This window comes from Felis catus, chromosome B1 (genome assembly GCF_018350175.1).
Source record: "Felis catus isolate Fca126 chromosome B1, F.catus_Fca126_mat1.0, whole genome shotgun sequence".
NCBI lineage: Eukaryota > Metazoa > Chordata > Mammalia > Carnivora > Felidae > Felis > Felis catus.
Window position 1 is genome coordinate 160,157,440 of NC_058371.1, and position 24,560 is coordinate 160,181,999.

General features: G+C 39.3%; 1 protein-coding gene across 1 annotated transcript in view; it reads right to left on the reverse strand.

Moving 5' to 3' along the window:
• LOC123385159 overlaps nt 1-24,560 on the reverse strand; it is a 109,435-nt gene that overhangs the window by 71,026 nt on the left and 13,849 nt on the right. The window contains exons 3-4 of the mRNA XM_045056753.1: nt 10,227-10,785; nt 9,501-9,592 (exon numbers count right to left, since the gene is read on the reverse strand). Of these exons, the coding sequence (XP_044912688.1) occupies nt 9,501-9,592; nt 10,227-10,785 (651 nt within the window). The remainder of the gene's footprint in view (nt 1-9,500; nt 9,593-10,226; nt 10,786-24,560) is intronic.

Here is a 24,560-nt window from a genome sequence, read left to right on the forward strand (position 1 = left end):
ACTCAACATAGTATTGGAAGTCTTAGCCTCTGCAATCAGACAACGCAAAGAAATAAAAGGCATCCAAATCGGCCAGGAGGAGGTCAAACTTTCACTCTTTGCAGATGACATGATACTCCATATGGAAAACCCAAAAGATTCCACCAAAAAACTGCTAGAATTGATTCATGAATTCAGCAAAGTTGCAGGATATAAAATCAACACACAGAAATTGGTTGCATTTCTATACACCAACAATGAATCAACAGAAAGAGAAATCAAGGAATCAAACCCATTTACAGTTGCACAAAAAAACATAAAATACCTAGGAATAAATCTAACCAAAGAGGTGAAAAATCTATACACTGAAAACTATAGAAAGCTTATGAAAGAAATTGAAGAAGACACCAAAAAAATGGAAAAAGATTCCATGCTCCCGGGTAGGAAGAACAAATATTGTTAAAATGCCAATACTACCCAAAGCAATCTACATATTCAACACAATCCTTATCAACTTAACACCAGCATTCTTCACAGAGCTAGAACAAATAATCCTAAAATTTGTATGGAACTAGAAAAGACCCCAAATAGCCAAAGCAATCTTGAAAAAGAAAACCAAAGCAGGAGGCATCACAATTCCAGACTTCAAGCTATACTACAGAGCTGTAATCGTCAAGACAGTATGATAGTGGCACACGAACAGACACTCAGATCAATGGAACAGAATAGAGAACCCAGAAATGGACCCACAAATGTATAGCCAACTAATCTTTGACAAAGCAGGAAAGAATATCCAATGGAATAAAGACAGTCTCTTCAGCAAGTGGTGCTGGGAAAACTGGACAGCGACATGCAGAAGAATGAACCTGGACCACTTTCTTACACCATACACAAAAATAAACTCAAAATGGATGAAAGACCTCAATGTAAGACAGGAAGGCATCAAAATCCTCGAGGAGAAAGCAGGCAAAAACCTCTTTGATCTTGCCCGCAGCAATTTCTTACTCAACACGAGTCCGGAGGCAAGGGAAACAAAAGCAAAAATGAACTACTGGGACCTCATCAAAATAAAAAGCTTCTGCGCAGCAAAGGAAACAATCAGCAAAACTAAAAGGCAACTGACAGAATGGGAGAAGATATTTGCAAATGACATATCAGATAAAGGGTTAGTATCAAAAATCTACAAAGAACTGATCAAACTCAACACCCAAAAAACAAATAATCCAGTGAAGAAATGGGCAAAAGACATGAATAGACACTTCTCCAAAGAAGACATCCAAATAGCCAACCGACACATGAAAAAATGCTCAACATCACTCATCATCAGAGAAATACAAATCAAAACCACAATGATGGCTCACCTCACACCTGTCAGAATGGCTAACATTAACAACTCAGGCAACAATAGATGTTGGCGAGGATGCGGAGAAAGAGGATCTCTTTTGCATTGTTGGTAGCAATGCAAGTTGGTGTAGCCACTCTGGAAAACATATGGAGGTTCCTCAAAAAACTAAAAATAGAACTACCCTATGACCCAGCAATTGCACCACTAGGCATTTATCCATGGGATACAGGTGTGCTGTTTCAAAGGGACACATGGAGACCCCCATGTTTATAGCAGCACTATCGACAATAGCCAAAGTATGGAAAGAGCCCAAATGACCATCGATGGATGAATGGATAAAGAAGATGTGGTATATATATATATATATATATATATATATATATATATATATATATACAATGGAGTATTACTCGGCAATCAAAAAGAGTGAAATCTTGCCATTTGCAACTACGTGGATGGAAATGAAGGGTATTATGCTAAGTGAAATTAGTCAGTCAAAGAACAAAAATCATGACTTCACTCCTACGAGGACTTTAAGAGACAAAACAGATGAACATAAGGGAAGGGAAACAAAAATAATATAAAAACAGGGAGGGGGACAAAACAGAAGAGACTCATAAATATGGAGAACAAACTGAGGGTTATTGGAGGGGTTGTGGGAGTGGGGGTGGTCTAAATGGGTAAGGGGACTAAGGAATCTACTCCTGAAATCATTATTGCACTATATGGTAATTTGGATGTAAATTTTAAAAGAAATTAAATTAAATTTTTAAAAAAAGAGAAAGTCAGGAAGATTCAAAGCATGATAAGGATTCAACACACCATTGGTGACTTGAAGATGTGTGGGTGTGGGGAAGGCACATGATGAAGACTCTCTAGAAGCTGAGAAAGGCCCTGAAAGACAGCCAACAAAGAAACAGGAACCTCAGTACCACAACCAGTAGAACTAGATTCTACCAGAAATGTGAATGAGCTTGGAAGTATATTATTCCCTAGACTCTCCATCTAAGAGCCCAAAGTGGCTAATATCATCATTTTTGGCTTTGTGAGGCACTAAGCAGCGAATCCAATTGAGCCTGCTCAGACATCTAACTTACAGAACTCTGAGATAATAAATGAGTGCTGTTTTAAGTTTGAAAAAAAAAAAAAAAGACGAATATGTCCATAAAACTGACAAGAAACCCACATTCTGGGGCCATGGCTTTGTACCAGCCAACTCTGGCTACTTCTTCCTCAACTGGAACATCAGGAGCTTTCAGGGGTAGAAGAGAAAAACTAACACCTCATAGCTATTTCTTCAAAACCCAGGCTAAGTAAGCACTCTCTCTTCATTTTAGCTCTTTTCCTCCCCAAAAGTATACAGCCTGAAAATCTTGCTGCTTTGCCCATCAAGGTTTATTCAACACTATCTGAAATTTTTGTAATAAGTACATTTTAAAAGGCCTTTTTAATGAGCACCGTCTTATTTATCTGAGTTACAATGGTTAATGTCTAATATCTTAATGTGTTTTTCTCAGAAGTAAATAAAGCTATAAGGCCTCTGACCTATAGAGGAAGCTAAAACTGAGTCTAAAAATCAACATTATAAGCAAAACAAACTCTCCCTCCTATGTATGTATGCGCGTGCATACAATCACACACAAATTGGCATTAACACCTAATATATAATGACTCAAGAACAGATCTTGCAACTTAATGATAATTGCAAGCACTAAATGGTCCTCTAACAGTTCAAAGAGCTCCATCTTCCAGAGCACCTAACCTATTAGCAAGAAGAGATTACAGACAACGGAAAGAACTCAGCTCAGTTACTTAACCTCTGAACCTTAGCCTTCTCATCTGTAAAATGAGGGGCTGGTCTAGAACAGTGCTGAGCAGTAGAATGCAAGCCACAAATGTGAACTGGATATATACTTTTTAATTTTCTAGTAGGCACATTTAAAAAAGCAAAAAGAAACAGGTAGAATTAATTTTAATAATGTTTTATTCAATCTAACATAGCTAAAACTTTCCTTCAACATATAATCAACATTTTGAAAGTATTAATGATGTATTTTACATTCATTTTTCATACCAAGTATTTGAAACCTACCCCACATCTCAATTTGGACAAGCCACATTTCAAAGGCTCAACAGCCACATGGGACCAGTGGCACCATATGAGACAGCACAAATCTAGATGATCTTTGAATTCCTCTCAATACTGGACGTAATTTTAACAAAGGGGAGAAGAGATGTATACATCAAAGTAGACTTAGAAAAACTGTAAGTTTTTAAATTCAGTGAAGTTGGATCTGTAAACAACTGAGTAGGTGGTGTGATCTACTACTTGCAGACTTAACCTGTTCACGTTACCATAGCCACCATCCTACAAACCTACAGAGAGATTAAGCACATTCAGGACAGCGTACAACTGCTTAATGAATGAGACTTCTAGAAAATCCTAACTACGAAAAAACAACTGTTAAAATAAGACTTCAACAGAAACAACAAAAGAAAAATAATTGACAACCATGTTATCTTCCACATATTAAGATAATGCTATGAAACACAATTTGCACATGCTTTTGGAATTATTTCTCTAATTACTCAACATCCACTGTTCTAGAAAGAGTCACGCTGCTCCTCTCACACTGCCTTGCTTATTAGTCCCTTTGTGATCAATGATCTGCCTTCGCCAGATGGCCAGTCTGGGTTAAGACTACAATATGAGATCAGAGAACAAAGCAAAGCTAACTGGCCTTCCCAGGAACTGAACCTGTGACCCTGACCTCATTATCTCTAGAAAATAGTTAACCCCTCACAAACGTGCCTGGGCAGCTGCATCATAAATAGTGCCAACAAAGTCCACTGCTGTGTCTGTCACAATACTCTGGTAGAGAAAAAGTCACTCTAAATTTATGAAGAACTTTGCAAAATGAAGAAAATCCTGCATGCTTCCTTTAAAGTAGTCTGGAGTTCAGCAGCAGTGTCTTACTAGCTCTGCTGGATCAGTCACGAGCTTCCCTGAGAACATCAGCTGCGGCCCCCACCTAAGACCACACATGGCTTTATCAAGGGGGTTCAGTTGTACTGATGTTTCCTCTCCCAAAATCAGTGAGCATGTCCTTTCCTTTCTATGTCTCCTATGTGAGGAAACCATGGGTTAACAACTATATACAAGAATTTTCACAGATTATTTATTGAATCCAGCTTATCTCAGATTTAAATAATAACCAAATTTCTCTATTGCATCCCCTCCCTGCCTGCTCCCCTTTCCCTCTTAGTGCCAGCCAATCCCTCACCAGGTGAGTGGGGTGAGGCCAGTGGACTTCTGGGTGGATTGTTCTTACCTTCCCTGGTAAAAGCCCAACACCTTTTTAGTAAATTGTCCTTCCTTTCTTGTTATTGAGAATAATAACTCTTAGCAGCTGCTTCTTGCTCTTAAATTCTAACAACCTGTCTCTAACGAGCTCAGTACTTACTTCTGATTTAAATATTTCCCTGAAGTGTTTCAGGGATGCTGTTTCTGTATCTTTTCCTTAAACATTTAATATTTAACACAGTACCAGTTTCAGAAGCAAGTTTATCGAAATTTCCACTTAAGCTTCATAGTAGGCTTTTGAAAAATTCTACAAACATCTGGAAGAGCCGGTGAAGATCTTTAAATCTGACTAAAAATATTCATTGTCACATTTCAAATGGAATCACCTTTCCACATGCAAACTTACTACAATATAAAAGCTATGACATATGGTTGGGCTATTTGGCTTCTTAAATGTTTCTGATAACATGTCTCTAGAAGACATTCAACATCTCTTAAAGGTTTTTTCTCCATTTGTTTTATTTCCACAAAATTACTTCAGAATTTTTTTAATTTATGGATTAAGAGTCTATAATCCTGCACTTCTCATACATCTGTGGAAATCATACATATATGTAAATCTAATACATGCATATGTATCTGCCTCAAAGCTACTAGTATAAATAAACATCTAAGTTGATTTTGCTCTTCTTATCTCCAAGGATTTTCACATCAAGAATAATAGTACTATCAAAATGTTGTACACCTAAAACTAATAACATTGTATGTCAATTATACTTAAAAAAAAACAAAAACAAAAACAAAAACATAGAACAGTGCAAAATATAATGGTAACCAAGTTTAGTATCGAATTACAACAACCATTCAATAGCTGGAATGTTTCTTGATGCTCACAGAAACTATACCAATTCACTGAAGGGTCAAGTGTTAGACAATAGGAATAACTTAATAAATTAAACATAGACATACGCTTACTAAATATGGACACATTTCATTAGGGGAAAAACCATTTCTTGAGGGCTAACCTAAGGATGAAATCTGATACTGAACAATAAATAAAATAATATATTCACTTTTATCTCATCTTAACAGAAAATGAAGACTGAGGAACAGAAATGTATGGATTTTCAAACCACATAAATAAACCATGAAACTGCTGTTCTTTGTCTAATATATCAACATGATCTACACAAACTCTGATTTTAAAATTATCAGATCTGAATAGACTAACATCAATTCAACAAATAAACTATTTAAACATACAGTTAAAAGTTTAAAGCTCCATGTACACAGACACTAAAATGCAAAAGGAACATAATTTTATATACCTTTAAGTACCTGGTAGTCATCTTATTTATAAAAGACACTCCCCCATGTCAACAGCAGTAGGCAAACCAGACCCTACCAGAGTCTGAATCTGTAAGATGTAAATGTGAAAGAAATAGTGAAATCTGCTTTTCTATTGTCATTTAAAATCATCTATTCGTAAATTCTCAGTACTACTTATAAAACATATTCCCTTATGGCATTCTTTCTTTCTGACAATATTTTTAAAAGAGGAAATTTCCAGAAATAAAATAAAATACTGCTAAAAATTAAGAAGCACTTGCAAAGAACTAAAATAAAAAAAATTAATAGGGCATTTAGTTGTGCTTCCTTTCAAGTACTTTACAAAATAAATACTTTAACTGCCCAGTGATTTTGAGACAAATCAATATACTATAAAATACTCTTGCAGCTCTTAAGTCTTCATTCTGTGCCTTAACAAAAGCCGGCATTCATTCGTAATGAAGTCTTTTTATAGTTACACAGCTATTTCATGTCTCTTTTGAAGACATATTAAACCTTTGGGTGCTCAATAAAACTGACCAATTAATTGACTTTATCGTAAAAACCTGAGAAGCTATTCCCAAATATTTACATCAAAGAGCAGACAAAGTCAAAATGAATTACTAGTCTATCCAATGTTTTCTTACTTGACTAAGTTGAAAATTTTCTTCAAGTGGGTCCTTTCAAAGGAAACCACAAAAGATGTACCACAAGGGGTAAATTCTCGATACTGACATTCAAATTTACATAAAAGGAATGATGTATCTACAGAAACCATTGTGACATATCAGAACAGAGTGTGAGGGGCAAGGCAGCAGAGAACTTTGGGGTCAAACAGAACTCAGTGTGAATTCTTGCTTCATCTCTACTAACCTTATGACCTTGGGCAAGTTAATAAAACCTCTCTGAGTCTTAATCTCAATTATCAAATGGAAACACAAGGCCAAATTACAGGCTGCTCTGAGCACTAAATTAGATAACATATATAAATAGACTGCTTACCACAGTACCTAAATCATAATAAATACTCAATAAATAAATGCAATTACTAAGAAATGTTTAAGAATCTATTTTCAGTGTAATTTAATATTCAAATTCCAACTGGTGTAAATTATTAAAAGGAAAAATACAAAGATTCATTAGCAGATTTTTCTTTCATTTAACCTGACCATCCATTACGTTGGTGCTTTTCAAACTGCAGGTCCTAGCCGATTAATGGAATCTGAAATCATTTAGTGGTTCTTAACTAGCATCTTTAAATAAGATAGAATAAACATATAAGAATGCATTGCACATCAGAAGTCTAAGCATTGATTCATGAGGTCCTTTAAACATACTTGTAATGTGTTTGTATACTAGATGGCAATATAAAATTCACCTCTTACTGTACAAAAAACATTAAAATCCACTGCTTTACAATAATGAAAATAAAAATAATTAGTTGACGCTGAATGCCTCGTGTGTTCTAGACCTTGTGCTAAACACATACATGATTTCATGCAATCCTTCCAAAAACCCAATAAGGTAGGTACTATTACTTCCACCATTCTACAGATGAGGAAACTGAGACTTAGAGACATTAAGTCACTTGCCAAAGATGCAGTGCTATTAACTGGTAAATCGAGGGTTCAAATTTAGTCACCTGACTCTAGAACCTTCAGTAAGTACTAGGTTGTAAAACATAGGTTTTCCTAATAAAAAAGTTATTCAAAAAGTAGATTTTTTCATGAAGCCTAATTTGATAGTGATTTTCTGGAGTACAGTATATCCTGAAAAAGGCAGTGTGACTCAGAGGTGAAAACACTAGGCATGAGATCCAGCTTCTGTCCCTGGCATTGCTGCTTCAGTGGCAAGGAGTTGGCAAGTCATTTAATCTCGCTGTGTCTGGATTTCCTCACCTACAAAACGGGAATGATAATATCTGGCCTGCCTCCCCATAGGCCACTGTAAGAAAGTATATGTACATACAACAAGTGAAATACTCTATTGTGCTACTCAGTTATCTGAGATGATCACTGATACCACCCAAGGGGCCTCATTCTTCATGGAAACATACATCAAATATGATCAAAAAAGGAAGGTCACCAGGCTTTTATAAACTGTATGTGGAAACATTCTGCACAGTTTTGACACATAGCAAGCCTTCAGTAACTGTTCATTAAACTAAAAGAACTAATTCAATCTGTATACATATATTATCCATTTGTATTTTATTTTTCATCGATTCATTCTTTCCATAACTATTTAAGTTTATTTATTGAGAGACAGAGACAGCACGAGCAGGGAATGGGCACAGAGAGAGGGAGAGAAAGAATCCCAAGCAGGTCCTGCATCTTCAGCGTGGAGCCCAACCTGCGGCTCGAACCCACGAACTGTGAGATCATGACCTGAGCTGAAACCAAGAGCTGGCTGTTTAACCAACTGAGCCACACAGGCACCCCTCTTTCCATAACTATTTATTGAACACCTACTCTATGCCAAATTCGAAATTTGGACTACAAACAAAGACTATAAACCATCCCTTGCACTGGAGAATTTCACATTAATTTCAATTAATTTTTGTAAAATACAATTTCTTCATCTAGCAATAATAATAGCTTATAGTTATTATAGTGCTTGATAGTTTAGAAAGAATTATGTGGTAGCTTTTGTTTCCTGCACCAACTGCCTAAGTATGTCAAGTCAGTATTACTATTTACTGACTCCAAATTCAGTGCTAAGTACGGTCTTTAGAGTGAAAGTTTCTCGATGTCAGAAGTGACCATAAAAATAAGCTTTTGAAGAAAATACATTTTAATACGGAAAAGGGGCAATCTAGTAGCATGATTTTTCTTTCCTTCACATTTCAGAGTTGAAGTAATCTATAGTGCAAACATATCACCTACAGAAGATGCATTTTTCAAAATGTTTCTTTAAAAACTGTGGCTTTGAAATTTCTTCTACAATTTTCTGTTGAATATATTGAACCAGGATTCAGTTTCCTCATAGAATAAAGGAAGCAATAGTGTAGGTGTGTTTCCTTTGTTGACATTTTAAAATTACTCAAAATTGTTGCATTCAGATTTCAAAGTCACATACAATACCAAATAATTGTTAGCCATTTTATACACAATTTAACAACTAGGATAGGTAATTTTTACAGGTGAACACCAATTTACTGACAACTTAATGAACTGAAATTTGCTACACAGTATTTACTAAGACCCGTTTACTAAAATTGCCTTATTCTTTGTATTCTAACCACTCCCTCTTCATCACCACCACCCCCAACATACTCACACTCCCTCACCTACACCAGATCAGTTTCTGGGCCATTATTCGTAAAACCATATTAAAATTTCACAACACATGGTCCTAGTTACTAGGTTCCCCCCCCCACCCCCCTCCACCTGAGCCAATGTGTCTTTATATACACATTCTCTCTGAAAATCCAGAATTCAGACAATATTACGATGCCTCTTTTCTGAGAACAACAAACATAAAATGTAAACGTTTGCCTTTCTGTTTACTGATAACCATGAATAAAACCCATACCCCACCTACCGTATCCGTAGGGTTAGGAGGTCCAATCTCACCACTACAGAGCTCTGCAAGAAATGACGGTTACAGGACCAGGAAAACCATCTCAAGAACGCCTGGGAGAAGATAAGGAAAACACATTTTACACCACTGGCACTGTGCAGTCTCCCGGCTCCAGCCCTTGGTAAACAGGGAGAACCTTTGTCTTGCCTCAGCCATCAAACTGGTGGCTCATCAGAATTGGGGCAACAAGAGTTTGTGCGAAATGGCTTGGCAGAGGTTAAACAAAGCAATGCAGCTCCGGCGTGGGGAGAGGGCTGAGCACGGTCAGCGTCCGAGATCGCAGACGGCGAGGTCTCGCTGTGCCCCCTTCGCAGCTGGGACCCGACCCTGGGACCCCGGGACCCCGGGATAGGATGCCGCGGCGCGGGAAGGAGAGAGGGAATTAGAAGGTCCCACGCTCTCGGCAAGTTCCCGGGGCGCAGCCCTTCCGCAGGTTCCCTCGCGTGAGATCCAAAGCGGCTCACACCCTGCGCGGGTTCCTCGGGGAGGGTCCGCATCGTACACGCGGGGACACCGCCCCAAATTCCACCGGCCGGCCACACCGAGCCCACGCCCCCAGGGCAAGGGCAAGGTCGGGAATCCCGGGGCGTCGCGGGGGTGCAGCCCGGGGGGTCGCGAGTGCAGGGGGAGAAGCCCGCCCGCTGCCCCCATTGTCTGGCTCTGGCCGCGGGCCGACAGGGCGCTCACCTGAGTCCCCGCCTGGCTCCGTGGCTGGCAGAGCGATTGGACGGCGACCGGCGGTCCCGCGCGGGCGGCGGACGCGACCCAGCCAGCGGCTGCCCCGCAGCACCGGCAGCCTCCGCAGCAGCACCAGCAGCGCACCCGCCCCTCAGGCGGCCGCGGCCTCCATTGCTCTCCCCGCCGCCGCCACCGCGCGGCACTGCGCGCCCGGCCCCGCGCGGCGTGGTCACGTGCTCCGCCGGCGCCTCGGGCGCTCGGACCCGCGCCGCCGCCCCGCCCGGTTTCGCCCTGGACCGCCGGCCGCCGCCGGGCACCCGGCGCCCGAGTTCTCGCGCCCGCAGGGAAAGGCGCGCGCGGGACAGCTCCCCTCCCTGGAGGTGCCCAGACAGCGGGAGCCGGCCAACGGAAGGGTTTGGGATTGGTGAACGCCTTCCCAGCACTGCAGGGGATGGCTCGAGGGACCGCTGAACGCGTGGGGGTCTGAGGTTGCTGTGGGGGCCTCAGAGGGAAGCTCGCGTGGGGGGAGAGCCCGGGACCATCAGTCACCACCCCGCCGCGGGCAAAGCTGGCCCCTGGTTAACTGGGTGAGCCGGAGACTAATGCGAGCCACCTGGATTCCAGAGGGAGTTTACCACTACCCCCAACACCGGCCCCGCCCCCGCCGCAGAGGCCCAACAGTGAGAGAGAGCACTGGGACTCCTGAAAGTCAAGCAAGTTGAAAGATGCCACACGAAATAGAAAGGTTCAAAATTGCTTTGCTGAGCCTCTGTACATCAGAACAGAGTGACATTGATTTTACTTATTGTCCCCAGCCGTAATGAAATTAAATCTTGATTTGATATTTTAAGGAAGCTATGTTAACTTTTCGTCTTGTGTCGTAACTGGGAACACAGACTTTTTCTCCATACTTTTTTTTTTTTTAGTTTATTTATTTTGAAAGAGAGAGAGAGAGAACGAGCAGAGGAGGAGCAGAGAGAAGGGGGACAGAGGAGCCAAAGTGGAATCGGAAGCAGGCTCTGTGCTGACAGCGAGAGCCAGATGTGGGGCTCCAACTCATGAACAATGAGATCATGACCTGAGCCAAATTTGGATGCTTAACTAACTGAGCCACCCAGGCGTCCTTCTCCATACTTTTTGCTTTAACTTTAAGTGGAACCCGGAAAGCATTTTCTAGTGATCTTTTCCTTCACTATATGCATGCAAAGATGCTAAAAATAATTTAGTATCATTATAAATCAGGAAATTGGAAACAAAGCAAAAAAAAATCCTCTGTGACAAAAGATGACAGGTAACCCTAATCAGGTACTTGGTATTGAGTGAGATGTCCCAATGCCAAAAACAGGACTATTGATTGTAATGTATGTGCATAGCTTTGAAGAATAAATCTGCATGTTGCTTTATCGACTGTTTTTTTCTAAACTTTTTAATTACCAGCATGAAATATAGTTGTGTATTTTTGTGAATATAGGTTTCACCCAGTTGTTCAATGTTTGCATATTCCAAATGATGCCTGCTTAATTCCAAATAAACATAATGAAGAATTTTACAAAGGGCTCAGCAAGTTTCTTCTGATTTGAGGATCACCATAGTGTACACCTGAAACTAACACTGTTAACTAAACTGGAATAAAAAAAAATCCAATTTGATCCAAGAGCACTAGGAGTTCTCAGCCAAAAATTTGTGCTGGACATATAACTGAGGTCTTTTTCTAGACATACTTAGTCTCGCCAACTACCTGAAAACATAATCTATAAAAATTCATATTTACATAAGCCAAGTGTAGATCTACTGTCTTAATTTTACAGGGCAAGTTACCCAAATTATACAGCCTTCAAATATTGAAAGAGTTCTAGAGAATTTATGCTCATGATAGAACTTTCCAGTTGGACTTTGTGTCTCATGGCCTCAGAAATCAGAAGCTATCATGGCACCACTTTTGACAGATGCTGTTTTTTCCCTCAGTATTCTTTTGTTTCAAGTTTCTGTTTAAATTCTAGTTAGTTAACATATAGTTAATGTTGGTTTCCGGAGTAGAATTTAAGTGATTCATCACCTACCTATAACACCCAATGCTCATGACAAGTGCCCTCCTATCACCCATTTAGCCCATCCCCCATGCACCTCCCATTCAGCAATCTTCAGTTTGTTCTCTGTAGTTAATAGTCTTTTATACTTTGCCTCCCCCTCTTTTTTTCTTCCTCCCCCTATGTCCAACTGTTTTGTTTCTTAAAATCTACATATGAGTGAAATCATATGGTATTTGTCTTCCTCTGCTTTATTTCACTTAGCATAATACACTCTAGCTCCATCTATGTCATTGCAAATGGCAAGATTTCACTCTTTTTGATGGCTGAGTAATATTATATGTATTTACCACATCTTCTTTATTCATCAGTTGATGGACATTTAGGCTCTTTCCATAATTTGGCAATTGTTGATGGCACTGCTATAAATATCGGGTGCATGTGCCCCTTAGAATCAGTATTTTTTTAAATTTTTTAATCTTTATTTATTTTTGAGAGAGAGACAGTGTAGGAGGGGCAAGGGGCAGAGAGAGAGGGAGGCACAGAATCTAAGCAGGCTCCAGGCTCTGAGCTATTGGCACAGAGCCCGATGCGGGGCTCAAACTCACTGACCGTGAGATCATGACCTGAGCTCGAGTTGGACGCCCAACTGACTGAGCCACCCAGGTGCCCCAGAATCAATATTTTTGTATCCTTTGGGTAAATACCTAGTAGTGCAATAGCTGAGTCATAAGGTAGTTCTATATTTAACTTTTTGAGGAACCTCCATACTGTATTCCAGGGTGGTTCCCTCACTTTTCAAACACATTGTTTGAAAATCATGGTTCGTACATATGGGGCTAATAATATTGTGACACATCAAACCAAGTATTAGCCCACTCTTCCACTTTTGAAATAGCTGCCTGTCAGTTAAGACATAGATTTTCAGAGACCCTAATACAACACAAAAGATGCAGAACATTTGGAAATTTTTAAACATTTAACCACTTAACTGCTATATTAGAGGTTATGGAAAGGATGTGCAAAAGAGATTATATGGTTAAATCAGTAATTCTTGGCTGTGAGTAATTTTGCCCTCTAGGAGACATTGGCAGTGTCTGGAGACATTTTTGGTTGCCAGAACCTAGTGGGGAGAGGCCAGGGATGCAGCTAAGCCTCCTACAATGCACAGGACAGCCCTCACAATCAAGATTTATCTAGTCCAAAATGTAAATAGCACCAAGGTTAAGAACCCCTAAGTTAAGACGATTGACTTCCAAAGCCTCTTGATTCTATACTCCATCATGTTTGCTTATCAACCCTTTCCATGTACATTAACATCAAATTTTCTTAGTGCTCAGTAAAGAAGTACCATAACAAAGTCTTTCACTGAGTGAAGAGACTAATGAGCTGAGTGGGACAAAAAGCAGTTATGCAAATAAAAGTCATTTGGATAATAAATAAAGAAAAAAGATAGGAAAAAACTAAAGTAGTAGAAATATTGTGGTGTGGGAGGATCTTAACTGTCCTTGTGACTTTTTTAGAGCCCTGTTGGATCTTCCCAATAGCCTTGACCTCCAAAATGAAAAAACTGAAGTATACCATCATTTTGAAAGTTTCCATTAAACAGGAATAAGGTTAGTAATTCCTTCCTGACCACACCAGGGGATGAGCTGTTGTGAATATTTAGAATTCAATGTGAGTGAGATGGACTTATTTAGATGGCTCAGAGGGGTGCCTGGGTGGCTCAGTTGGTTAGGCAACCGACTCTGCTCAGGTCATGATCTCACAGTTGATGAATTCAAGCCCCTTGTCGAGCTCTGTGTTGACAGCTCAGAGCCTGGAGCCTACTTCAGATTCTGTGTCTCCCCTCTCTCTACCCCTCCCCTGCTCACGCTCTGTGTCTCTCTGTCTCTCAATAATAAATAAACATTTTAAAAAATTTTAAATGGTTCAGAAGTCAGAAAATAGCTTCCGGGTTGAGGTGAGAAATCAGAACACCTATCCTATCTATTGTGCCTATTTCCTGCCTCTATGCATGGGTCTGTCATTCAAACTTCAAACACTTCATCAAATCTGTGAAATGGGGATTACTGTTGAATCTCACATAGCAAACATCTAAATTACAAAGTTATGATGATATGTAAAAGTAAAGGAACAGGAAGGTATAGTAGGTAAATACTAATTAAAAAAAAAAAAAAGCATGTGGGACAACTGGATATCCAGATGCAAAAGGATGAAGCTGAACAACTATCTCACACCACTTAACAAAAATTAATTCAAAATGGATCATAGATCTAAAGGAAAGGGCTAAAACTATAAAACTCTTAGATGAAAACATAAGAGTAAATCTTTACATCCTTGAGTTAGACAATGGTTTCTTAGATGACACCCAAACACACAAGCAACAATAACAAAAAATAAATAAAAGTAAACTACATCAAAATTAAAAACTTTTGAAATGATACCAGCGAGAGAGTGAAAATATGACCCACAGAATGAAAAAAAAATATTTGAAAATCATGTCTGATAAAGGGACTTGTATACAGAACATATAAAGAATTTACACAACTCAATAATTAAAAACGCAGACATCCCAGTTTTAAAATGAGCAAAGGATTGGGGTGCCTGGGTGGCTCAGTCGATTAAGCATCCAACCTCAGCTCATGTCATGATCTCGTGGTTTGTGGGTTCAAGCCCCATGTCAGTCTCTGTGCTGACAGCTCAAAGCCTGAAGCCTGCTTCAGATGCTGTGTCTCCCTCTCTCTCTGCCCCTGCCCCGCTTGCACTTTGTCTCTCTCTGTCTCTCAAAAATGAATAAACATTAAAAAAAAATTTTAATGAGCAAAGGATCTAAATAGATACACAAATAGCCACTAAGCAAAGAAAAAGATGAGTAACACCATTAACTATCAGGGATGCACAAATCAAAATCACAATGAAATACCCGCTAGTTAAGAACATGTGTTGGTGAGAATGTAGAATAATTAGAACACTCATACATTGCTAGTAATGTTGTGAAATGGTGCAGCCACTTTAGGAAACAATTGGCAGTTCCTTAAAATGTTGAATAGAAAGTTATCATGTGACCTAGAATTCTACTCCAAGGTATATACTCAAGAGAAATGAAAACATGTCAGTGCAAAACATGTACATGAATGTTTACAGTAGCATTACTTATAATGGCCAAAAGTGGAAACAATCCAAATATCCATCAACTGATGAATGAATTGAACAAAAATGTGTTATTATCCATACAGTGGAATACTACTTGGCAATAAAAAGAAATGAAATACAAGGTTCACACTGTATGGGTGAACCTTGGAAATCTTATGCTAAGAAAAAGAAGCCAGACATAAAGACCACATATTGTATGATTCTATTTATACCAAATGTCCAGACAGGCAAATGTATCTATATAGACAGTAGTAGCTTCATGGTTGGAGGAAGAAGGTTGGGGGAAAATGGTGAGTAGCTCTTAGTATGAGGTTTCTTTTGGGGATGATGAAAATGTTCTAAAATTTATTGTGGTAATGGTTGCAGAATTCTGTGAATATAATAAAAATCATTAAATCATACAATTTAAATGGATGAATTGTATGAATAAATATAAATTATATTTCAATAAAGCTGTAGCAATATTAATACCTGATAAAAGAGATGTCAAGATAAAAGTTATCAAATGCTAAAAGGTACAAGCCAAGAAAGTAAAAAATTACAAAAAGGTACAAGCCAACAAAAAAATACAACAGTCCTGAAACTTTACATATCAAACAATAGAGCTTTTGAATTATTTAATCCAAAAACTGAAAAAAAATGAAAAGTTAAAAATTTGCTCTTATAGTGGGAGACTTTTTACCTTTCTTAGAAATTCACAAATCACACAACGATAACCATACAGAATTAACAAGCTTGATCCAAAAGATAACAGGTAGCCATACAGAATTAACAAGCTTGATCCAAAAGATAACAGGTATTGTGTCCTAGACAAACAGAAAATAATGTATTCTGGGGCACCTGGGTGGTTCAGTCGGTTAAGCACCCAACTTCAGCTCAGGTCATGATATCACGGGTTCCTGAGTTTGAGCCCCATATCAGGCTCCGTGCTAACAGCTCAGAGCCTGGAGCCTGCTTGGGATTCTGTGACTCCCTGTCTCTCTGCCCTTCCCTGCTCATGCTCTCTCTCTCTCTCTCTCTCTCTCTCTCTCTCTCTCTCTCTCTCTCTCAAAAATAAAATAAGCATTAAATTAAAAAAAAAAAACATTCTGTACAAAACTATTGGGAACAATCACAAAAACTAACCAAGTTTTAGGCCAAAAAAACGAAACCTCAATAAATTTCAAAAAACAAAATCCATGCAGACAGGATTCTTTGATTAAAATTCAATAAAATGGGGGCATCTGGGTGGCTCAGTCGGTTAAGCATCCAACTCTTGTTTTTGGCTCAGGTCATGATCTCACGGCTCAGGTCATGATCTCACGGCTCATGAGATAGAGTCCTACATGGAGCTCTGCACTGATGGTGTGGAGCCTGCTTGGGATTCTCTGTCTCCCTCTCTCTCTCTGCCCCTCCCTCACTCTCTCTCTCTCAAAAATAAATAACCATTTTTTAAGAAAACTCAATATAATGTAAATTTGTAATACCTATGTGAAAAAGTTAATATTTCCTTTTAAATAAGACCTGTGTTGGGGCGCCTGAGTGGCTCAGTCTGTTGAGCTTCTGACTTCGGTTCTGGCCATGATCTCATGGTTCATGGTTCAAACCCTGCCTCAGGCTCTGTGCTGACAGCTCAGAGCCTGGAGCCTGCTTCAGATTCCGTGCCTCCCTCTCTGCTCCTCCCCCCATCACACTCTGTCTCTCTCTCCCCCTCTCAAAAATAAATAAACATTAAAAAAATTTTTTTTAAATAAACAAGTCCTATGTTAAAAATAGGGTGACCGGGGCGCCTGGGTGGTGCAGTCGGTTAAGCGTCCAACTTCAGCCAGGTCATGATCTCCCAGTCCGTGAGTTCGAGCCCCGCGTCAGGTTCTGGGCTGATGGCTCGGAGCCTGGAGCCTGTTTCTGATTCTGTGTCTCCCTCTCTCTCTGCCCCTCCCCCGTTCATGCTCTGTCTCTCTCTGTCCCAAAAATAAATAAAAACGTTGAAGAAAAAAAAATTTTTTTTTAAAAAATAGGGTGACCATATTTTCCAGTTCACCCAGAACAGTCCTGACTTATACTTATTGTTCTGATATAATCTTTATATTTCATTGTCAAAAGTGTCCCAATTTGGATGATAAGGTATATAATGCCTCAGTTAAGAAATAATCCAGAACTGAAATTGGAATTTATTTAGAAAGCAATGACAAATAATGACAAAACACCTGTTGGGATACAGCCAGAGGTTCTCAGAGGAAATTTTGTAGCTTTTAATTAATATGTTAGAAAATAAGAAAGATTAAAAATAAACTAAGCATATAACTCAAAAATGAAAACAAATAAAAATAAAAAAGCAGAAAGAAGGAAGGAAGGAAAAGAGAAGTCAATGAAATAGAAAACAAATCAAATAGATTTGATCAATAAAATAGAAAGTCGATTCTTAGGGAAAAACTGGCCAGTGTCTGGTCAATCAGTAAAGAGACACACAAAAAAAGAAACACTGTACAAGAAAAGAGACATTACTAAGATACAGATTTTTGAAAACTCTATATAAAATAGATGTTTCTGAAAAACTGAATTATCAAAACTGACTTGAGAAAGGGGAGAATATCTGAATAGATCAATATTTGTTGAAGAAATTGAAAAGGTGGTCAAATGTTTTCCTCAAAAATAGATGTCTACCCAGGTGATTTCATGAGTCAGCTCTAACAAACTTTTAAGGAGCCATCAATTCCCATGTAATGCACAGGATTCCAGAGCATGGGAAAATAGACATTCCATAACTTATTCTAGGAGGCCGACATAACTATGACATCAAACTAGACAGTGCTGCTTTCACACAAAAGATGACTATGGGTCAGTCCCACTGACAGGCACAGATAAAAGATCTGAATAAAATACTAGAAAATCAAAACCAGCAGTGCATTAAAAATAATAACACAGTTCGAATTATACACTTAAAAATTGTTAATATGGTAGGGGGCGCCTAGGTGCCGAAGTCAGTCAGTTAACCGTCCAACTCTTGATTTTGGCTCAGGTCATGATCTTGCAGTTCATGAGATTGAACCTTGCATCTGGCTCTGTGCTTACAGCGTGGAACCTGCTTGAGACTCTCTCTCCCTCTCTCTCTGCCCCTCCCTCACTCACATTCTCTCTCTCAAAATCAATAAATAAACTTAAAAAAATTGTTACTCTGGTAAGTTGTATATATATTTTACCACAATAAAAGAAATTAACATTACAACTATTGGGAGTTATTTTCCACTCCCAACTGAGCTCTTATTCTGCCATTTTAGAACAGAGGCCCTGACAGTTTTTGCTCTGGACTATCTTTCAAGAATGTTTGTCTAGCTTTGGAGGACATAGATAGGGTCACTCTAGCCCAGGGGGACAGATTTGTTTGCTGTCCAATATAAAAAGATAATGTCTCCCCTCCTCCCTTTCGCCGGGGAAAGGTTGGGCAGGTTTGCTTGAAGCTGCTTATAAAAGATGGAAGTTTCTTAATTTCTGGTTTCTCAGCTGTGATATAAACCCACTCTATGTGCAGCATCCATCTACGCCTACTTGTGTGATCCCCATGGGATTTGGGGACATGAGGAATTGGTGTAAAACACATGTTGCCCACTGTGTGTGCAGTAATAAAGAGCTTTGTCTCTGATCCAGAAGTCTCGTATCTTCTGCTGGCACTTAAGAACCTGTGACAGGCTAACCTGCCAGGTTGGAATAGGTGAAAAATCTCAGCCACTCACAGTTCTTCATAGTTTGGGCAACAAGAATAGGCTGCTGACAGATGTGGAAGAGAAAGGATGAGGTTAGGGGATATAGGAAGATTACACAGAAACTGGTGGTGAATGTTCTCACCCAATAGTCCGCAACACTCCTACAGTATTTTATTCAGTCCTGTTCATGAATATTTAGAATCTGAGCAATGAGAGGTGGGTTTGAGACAAATTGTCTGAATGGTGTTCTCTTCAGGTAGGATAGGAGATGCAAGCCTGTGGGAGCCCCAGATAAAAGGCAGTATGACTATCGTTGCTAAATCAAGAGATCTCTAAAGCTGAAATAAACGATGTCAGCAGGAAGGGTACAGAATTTTAGTTTTGTTGAGCCTGGGCCACCATCAGCCACTTGAAAGTAAAAATCAGCACAAAGCTTTGCTTTCTGAGGAGAGCTATTCTCTCCTTCTGTGCCCTCTGATCTCTCCTTCCTTCTCTTTCCTGACCTCAGGAATGTCCTGCTACTTTAAGGGAGCAAATGATTGGGTCAAGAGCTCCCTGTTCCCATGGAAGAATGAAGGCCAGCCATACACACTCTGTACAAATATACTGAGGAACTTCAGGGAAGGAAGGGACTCAAATTCCTACAGCTCCTTTGGGTATAGACATCCAAGTCACCATCCTACCTGGTCCAAGAATGCTCAGATTTAACTGACGGTATTTGGACAGGGTTCTGAATGGGGACCAGAAGCTAATATGACTTTACTGGTAGGACTTTTTGGACTAATTCAATGCACTGTTGTCGCTTGCATGAATAGTAGGAATTGAGGTGTTATATGTTTATATTCCCATCTTGTGTCAGAGGGGATTAGCTCCATCCAGGAAAAGCAGAAAGTAGACATGCTTGTGGGACAAACTCACTGCCATTTGTCACTAGATGGTGAGCCAGGACTTAGCATGCGTGCCTCTACTTCTGATTTCAAAGTTTTTACCCTGAAGATGATATCCTGTTGGTTGGCAAGTCAGAAGTTTCCATTTCAAGGCCCCAGACACTCACACTTAGTACTGGCAGGGCTGGCTGATAACTCTCAACAAAATTCAGAGGCCTGCTTGCCAACTAAAGTTTCTTGGGACTGTATGGGCAGATTCACAATGTTCAATTCTTCTGGCTGTATCTCCAGCCACGCCCCAACAAAAAGGAGGTTGAGCATCTTGTGGGACTTTTGGGGAACAGGAGATAGTGTGTGCCTCTACTGGGCATTCTATTTGGTCCTTTACATCAGCTAATTCACAAATCAGCATTCTTTGAGCGGGGCCCAAACCAATAGCAATGAATGCTTTCTTTGTCCCCTACAAAGAACCTACATTGCAGCCTGGCAAAAAAATCATATGGTCTGCCTGAATCAAGAAACTGCAGTGGCTGGCAATCTAACCTGCTTCTATATCTGTCATCCCTGTCCATGTGCTATGAGAACATAAACATTCATGTGGGCATGGCTGCTCTTGAGCCATTTTGTCAGGCCTAATTGCCATCAGTGGCCACTCCCAAACATGGACTCTGCCTTGTATATGTACAAATGCACAGATAGGCACAGTCTTTTTTTTTTAGTACAATCTTTTAAAAATCTGATTGCTACAAATTCATAGGCTTCTCCTGACTGGTGAGCCACTTATGTATGCCTATCAAGGCTGCAACTACTCAGTGACATGGCTCATGTTTCTTAAACAAACCAGTGTAATGATGATCTAAATCAAGTTTCAAAAGAACCCCTAAACTAGAGTGACTAAGTGACTCTTTGGGTTGTCTGTAGAGGGGAGAGATGGCCACAGCCTATCTCTCTATTGTGGATGAGGGTTGCTTTTTGGCTCATCTATTGCCCCATTAACAATATTACCAGAGATTAGCAGATCAGTCTACATTGCAGGACTCATAATGAATAACAGATTGACTTTAGACTACATCCTGGATGTCTAAAATAACACCCACTGATGCCCATATTTACTCAGAATCAGCTGTGTGTATAATCCTGGGAAGCATGGTTGAGGTCAGTACTGCTGGTCAGCATCTTCCTGCTGCCTAGAACCTTATTGATATTAGCCTTAACTAGTACTTTATGAGACAAATTGAACAGTTCTGGTCCCAGCCTCTTTTGGTCAGATTAAGCAGTGTGGCCATGGAGTGGCACGCTTATATAAGAACTTAAGGTTGGCCAAGAAGATATTGGGTCAAGGTGTAGATTATTTTTGGGAGAGGCTGCCATGGACTCTGAATATCCCTGTATATTCTTGTGGTGGGTATGCCAAGAATGCAAGGCCCTAACTGATCTTTACCCAGGACATTTTTCAGTATTGTGTTTGCAGTGAGCATTGTGTTTGCAGTGAGCAACATGGAGGGGTGTGGCAATGTCTCCTTCTGGGACAAAGAGCAGGATTACTTATTGCTTGTTATCAAGGAAATGGATTCCCTAAACTTAGTGTTCCTAGGCTGTGACATGAACCTCTGCATGTTGGTATTCATCTGGGCCCCGCCACACTTTCCCCTTGGTGTTTGGGGGGCTAAGGAGAACCAGATCAGACATGATGCTTATGCTGCTTGCTGTGCTGTGAGTAATAAAGGCCTCAGTCTCTGACCCAGGAGTCTCCTATTTTCTACCAGCATCTAGTAAACTGGGATATGTTAGCTTATTAGCTAATAATTAAGGAAAAATATGATCCCACACACTTATATTTGACTATCTTTCAATTTCTTTAACACATATTGTTCTAGTTGAGCTCTATGTTATTTCTTGTACCAAATTTCAGCTTTTTTTATTTTCATGCACTAATTTCATACATTATATTAGCATATAACCATTCTTCATTCTTTTATTTTCTTGGACCTGATGTATTTGTAATTATTTTTCCCTTTTGTTTTGATTTTTGTATATTTTTCTTGGTAAGTTTTATTTCAAATAAAGTTTATTAATCAGTCCTTTTATAGATCCAACTCTTGGCTTGTTCATCTCAACTTTTGCAGTTGACATTACTGTTCTCTAACTCATTGTTTTCTATCCATCCTTATTTAGCTGTTATTTTGAGAAGGTGCAGAGAGCAAGGGTTGCTATTACTTTTTACCAATCTCTTATTTCTTGATTAACATATTTAAAGTTATAGTTTCCCTCTACTCCTACTTCAGCTGTGTCCCACAGTTTTGATTCTAGTGGTTTATTTATCAATCTAAATTATTTCATCTTACGATTTTCATCTTTATTAAAGGATAATTTAGAAGGATAGTTTTTAGTTTCCAAATACAATGAAGTTTTTCCTATCCTTTTATTATTTTCTATTATTTCTTTTTTAATTTAATTTTTAAAAACTTAAATCCAAATTAGTTAACATATAGTGTAATAATGATTCCAGGAATAAAATTTAGTGACTTATACACCCAGTGCTCATCCCAACAAGTGCCCATTGCTCAACCAGCTTATCCCCATACCCAACACCCCAGCAGCAACCCCCAGGTTGTTCTCTGTATTTAAGAGTTTCTTATGGGGGCACCTGGGTGGCGCAGTCGGTTAAGCGTCCGACTTCAGCCAGGTCACGATCTCGCAGTCCGTGAGTTCGAGCCCCGCGTCGGGCTCTGGGCTGATGGCTCAGAGCCTGGAGCCTGTTTCCGATTCTGTGTCTCCCTCTCTCTCTGCCCCTCCCCCGTTCATGCTCTGTCTCTCTCTGTCCCAAAAATAAATAAACGTTGAAAAAAAAAAATCTTAAAAAAAAAAAAAAAGAGTTTCTTATGGTTTGTCACCCTCTCTGTTTTTATCTTATTTTTTCTTCCCTTCCCCTATGTTCATCTATAAATTCCATATATGAGTGAAATCATATACTTGTCTTTCTCAGACTGACTTATTTCACTTAGCGTAATACCCTCAAGTTCCATCCATGTTGTTGCAAATAGCAAGATTTCATTATTTTTGATCACCAAATAATATTCCACTGATATATATATACCACATCTTCTTTATCCATTCATCAGTTAATGGACATTTGGGCTCTTTCCAAACTTTGGCTATTGTTGATAGCGCTGCTATAAGCATTGGAGTGCACATGCCCCTTCAAAACAGCATTCCTGTATCCTTTGAATACCTAGTAGTGCAATTTCTGGGTAGTAGGGTAGTTCTATTTTTAATTTTTTTGAGGAAACTCCATACTGTTTTTCAGAGTGGCTGCACCAATTTGCATTCCCGCTAGCAGTGCAAAAAAGTTCCTCTTACTCTGCATCCTTGCCAACATCTGTCGTTGCCTGAGTTGTTAATGTTAGCCATTCTGACAGGTGTGAGGTGGTATCTCATTGTGGTTTTAATTTGTATTTCCCTGATGATGAGTGATGTTGAGCATCTTTTCATGTGCCTGTTACCCATCTGGATGTCTTCTTTGGAAAAAAGGGTCTATTCATGTCTTTTGCCCATTTCTTCACTGGATTATTTGTTTTTTGGGTGTTGAGTTTGATAAGTTCTTTATAGATTTTGGATTGGTCTATAGTTCTCTTTTTTAGTGGGGACTTTGTTGTGTTTTGGAATTAAGGTAATGTTGGCCTCATAGAATGAGTTTGGAAGTTTTCCTTCCATTCCTATTTTTTTGGGAACAGCTTCAAAAGAATAGGTGTTAGCTCTTCTTTAAATGTTTGGTAGAATTCCCCTGGAAAGCCATCCACCCTAGACTCTTGTTTGTTGGGAGATTCTTGATTACTGATTCAATTTCTTTGCTGGTTACGGGTCTATTCAAATTGTCTATTTCTTCCCATTTCAGTTCTGGTAGTTTATATGTTTCTAGGAATTTGTCCATTTCTTCCAGATTGCCCAATTTGTTGGCATATAATTGCTCATAATATTCTCTTATTTGTTTGTATTTCTGTGGTGGTGATTGTGATCTCTCCTCTTTCATTTGTAGTTTTATTTATTGGGTCCTTTCCTTTTTCTTTTTGATCAAACTGGCTAGGGGTTTATCAATTTTGTTAATTATTTCAAAGCTCCTGGCTTCATTGGTCTGTTCTACTGTTGTTGTTGTTTTCAATATCATTGATTTCTGCTCTAATCTTTATAATTTCCCTTCTTCTGCTGGTTTTGGGCTTTATTTTCTATGCTTTTTCCAGCTCTTTTAGGTGTAAGGTTAGGTTGTGTATTTGAGACCTTTCTTCCTTCTTTAGGAAGGCCTGGAAGGCTGTATACTTCCCTCTTATGACCGCCTTTGCTGCATCCCAGAGATTTTGGATTGCCGTGTTTTCATTTTCTTTGGCTTCCATGTACTATTTACTGTTCTCTTTAACTTCTTGGTTAGCCCATTCGTTTTTTAGTAGGATGTTCTTTAATCTCCAAGTACTCATGGTCTTTCCAAATTTTTTCTTGTGGTTGATTTTGAGTTTCATAGCACTGTGTATGAAAATATACAGGGTATGATCTTGATCTTTTTGTACTTGTGGAAGTATGATTTGTGACCCAGTATGTGAT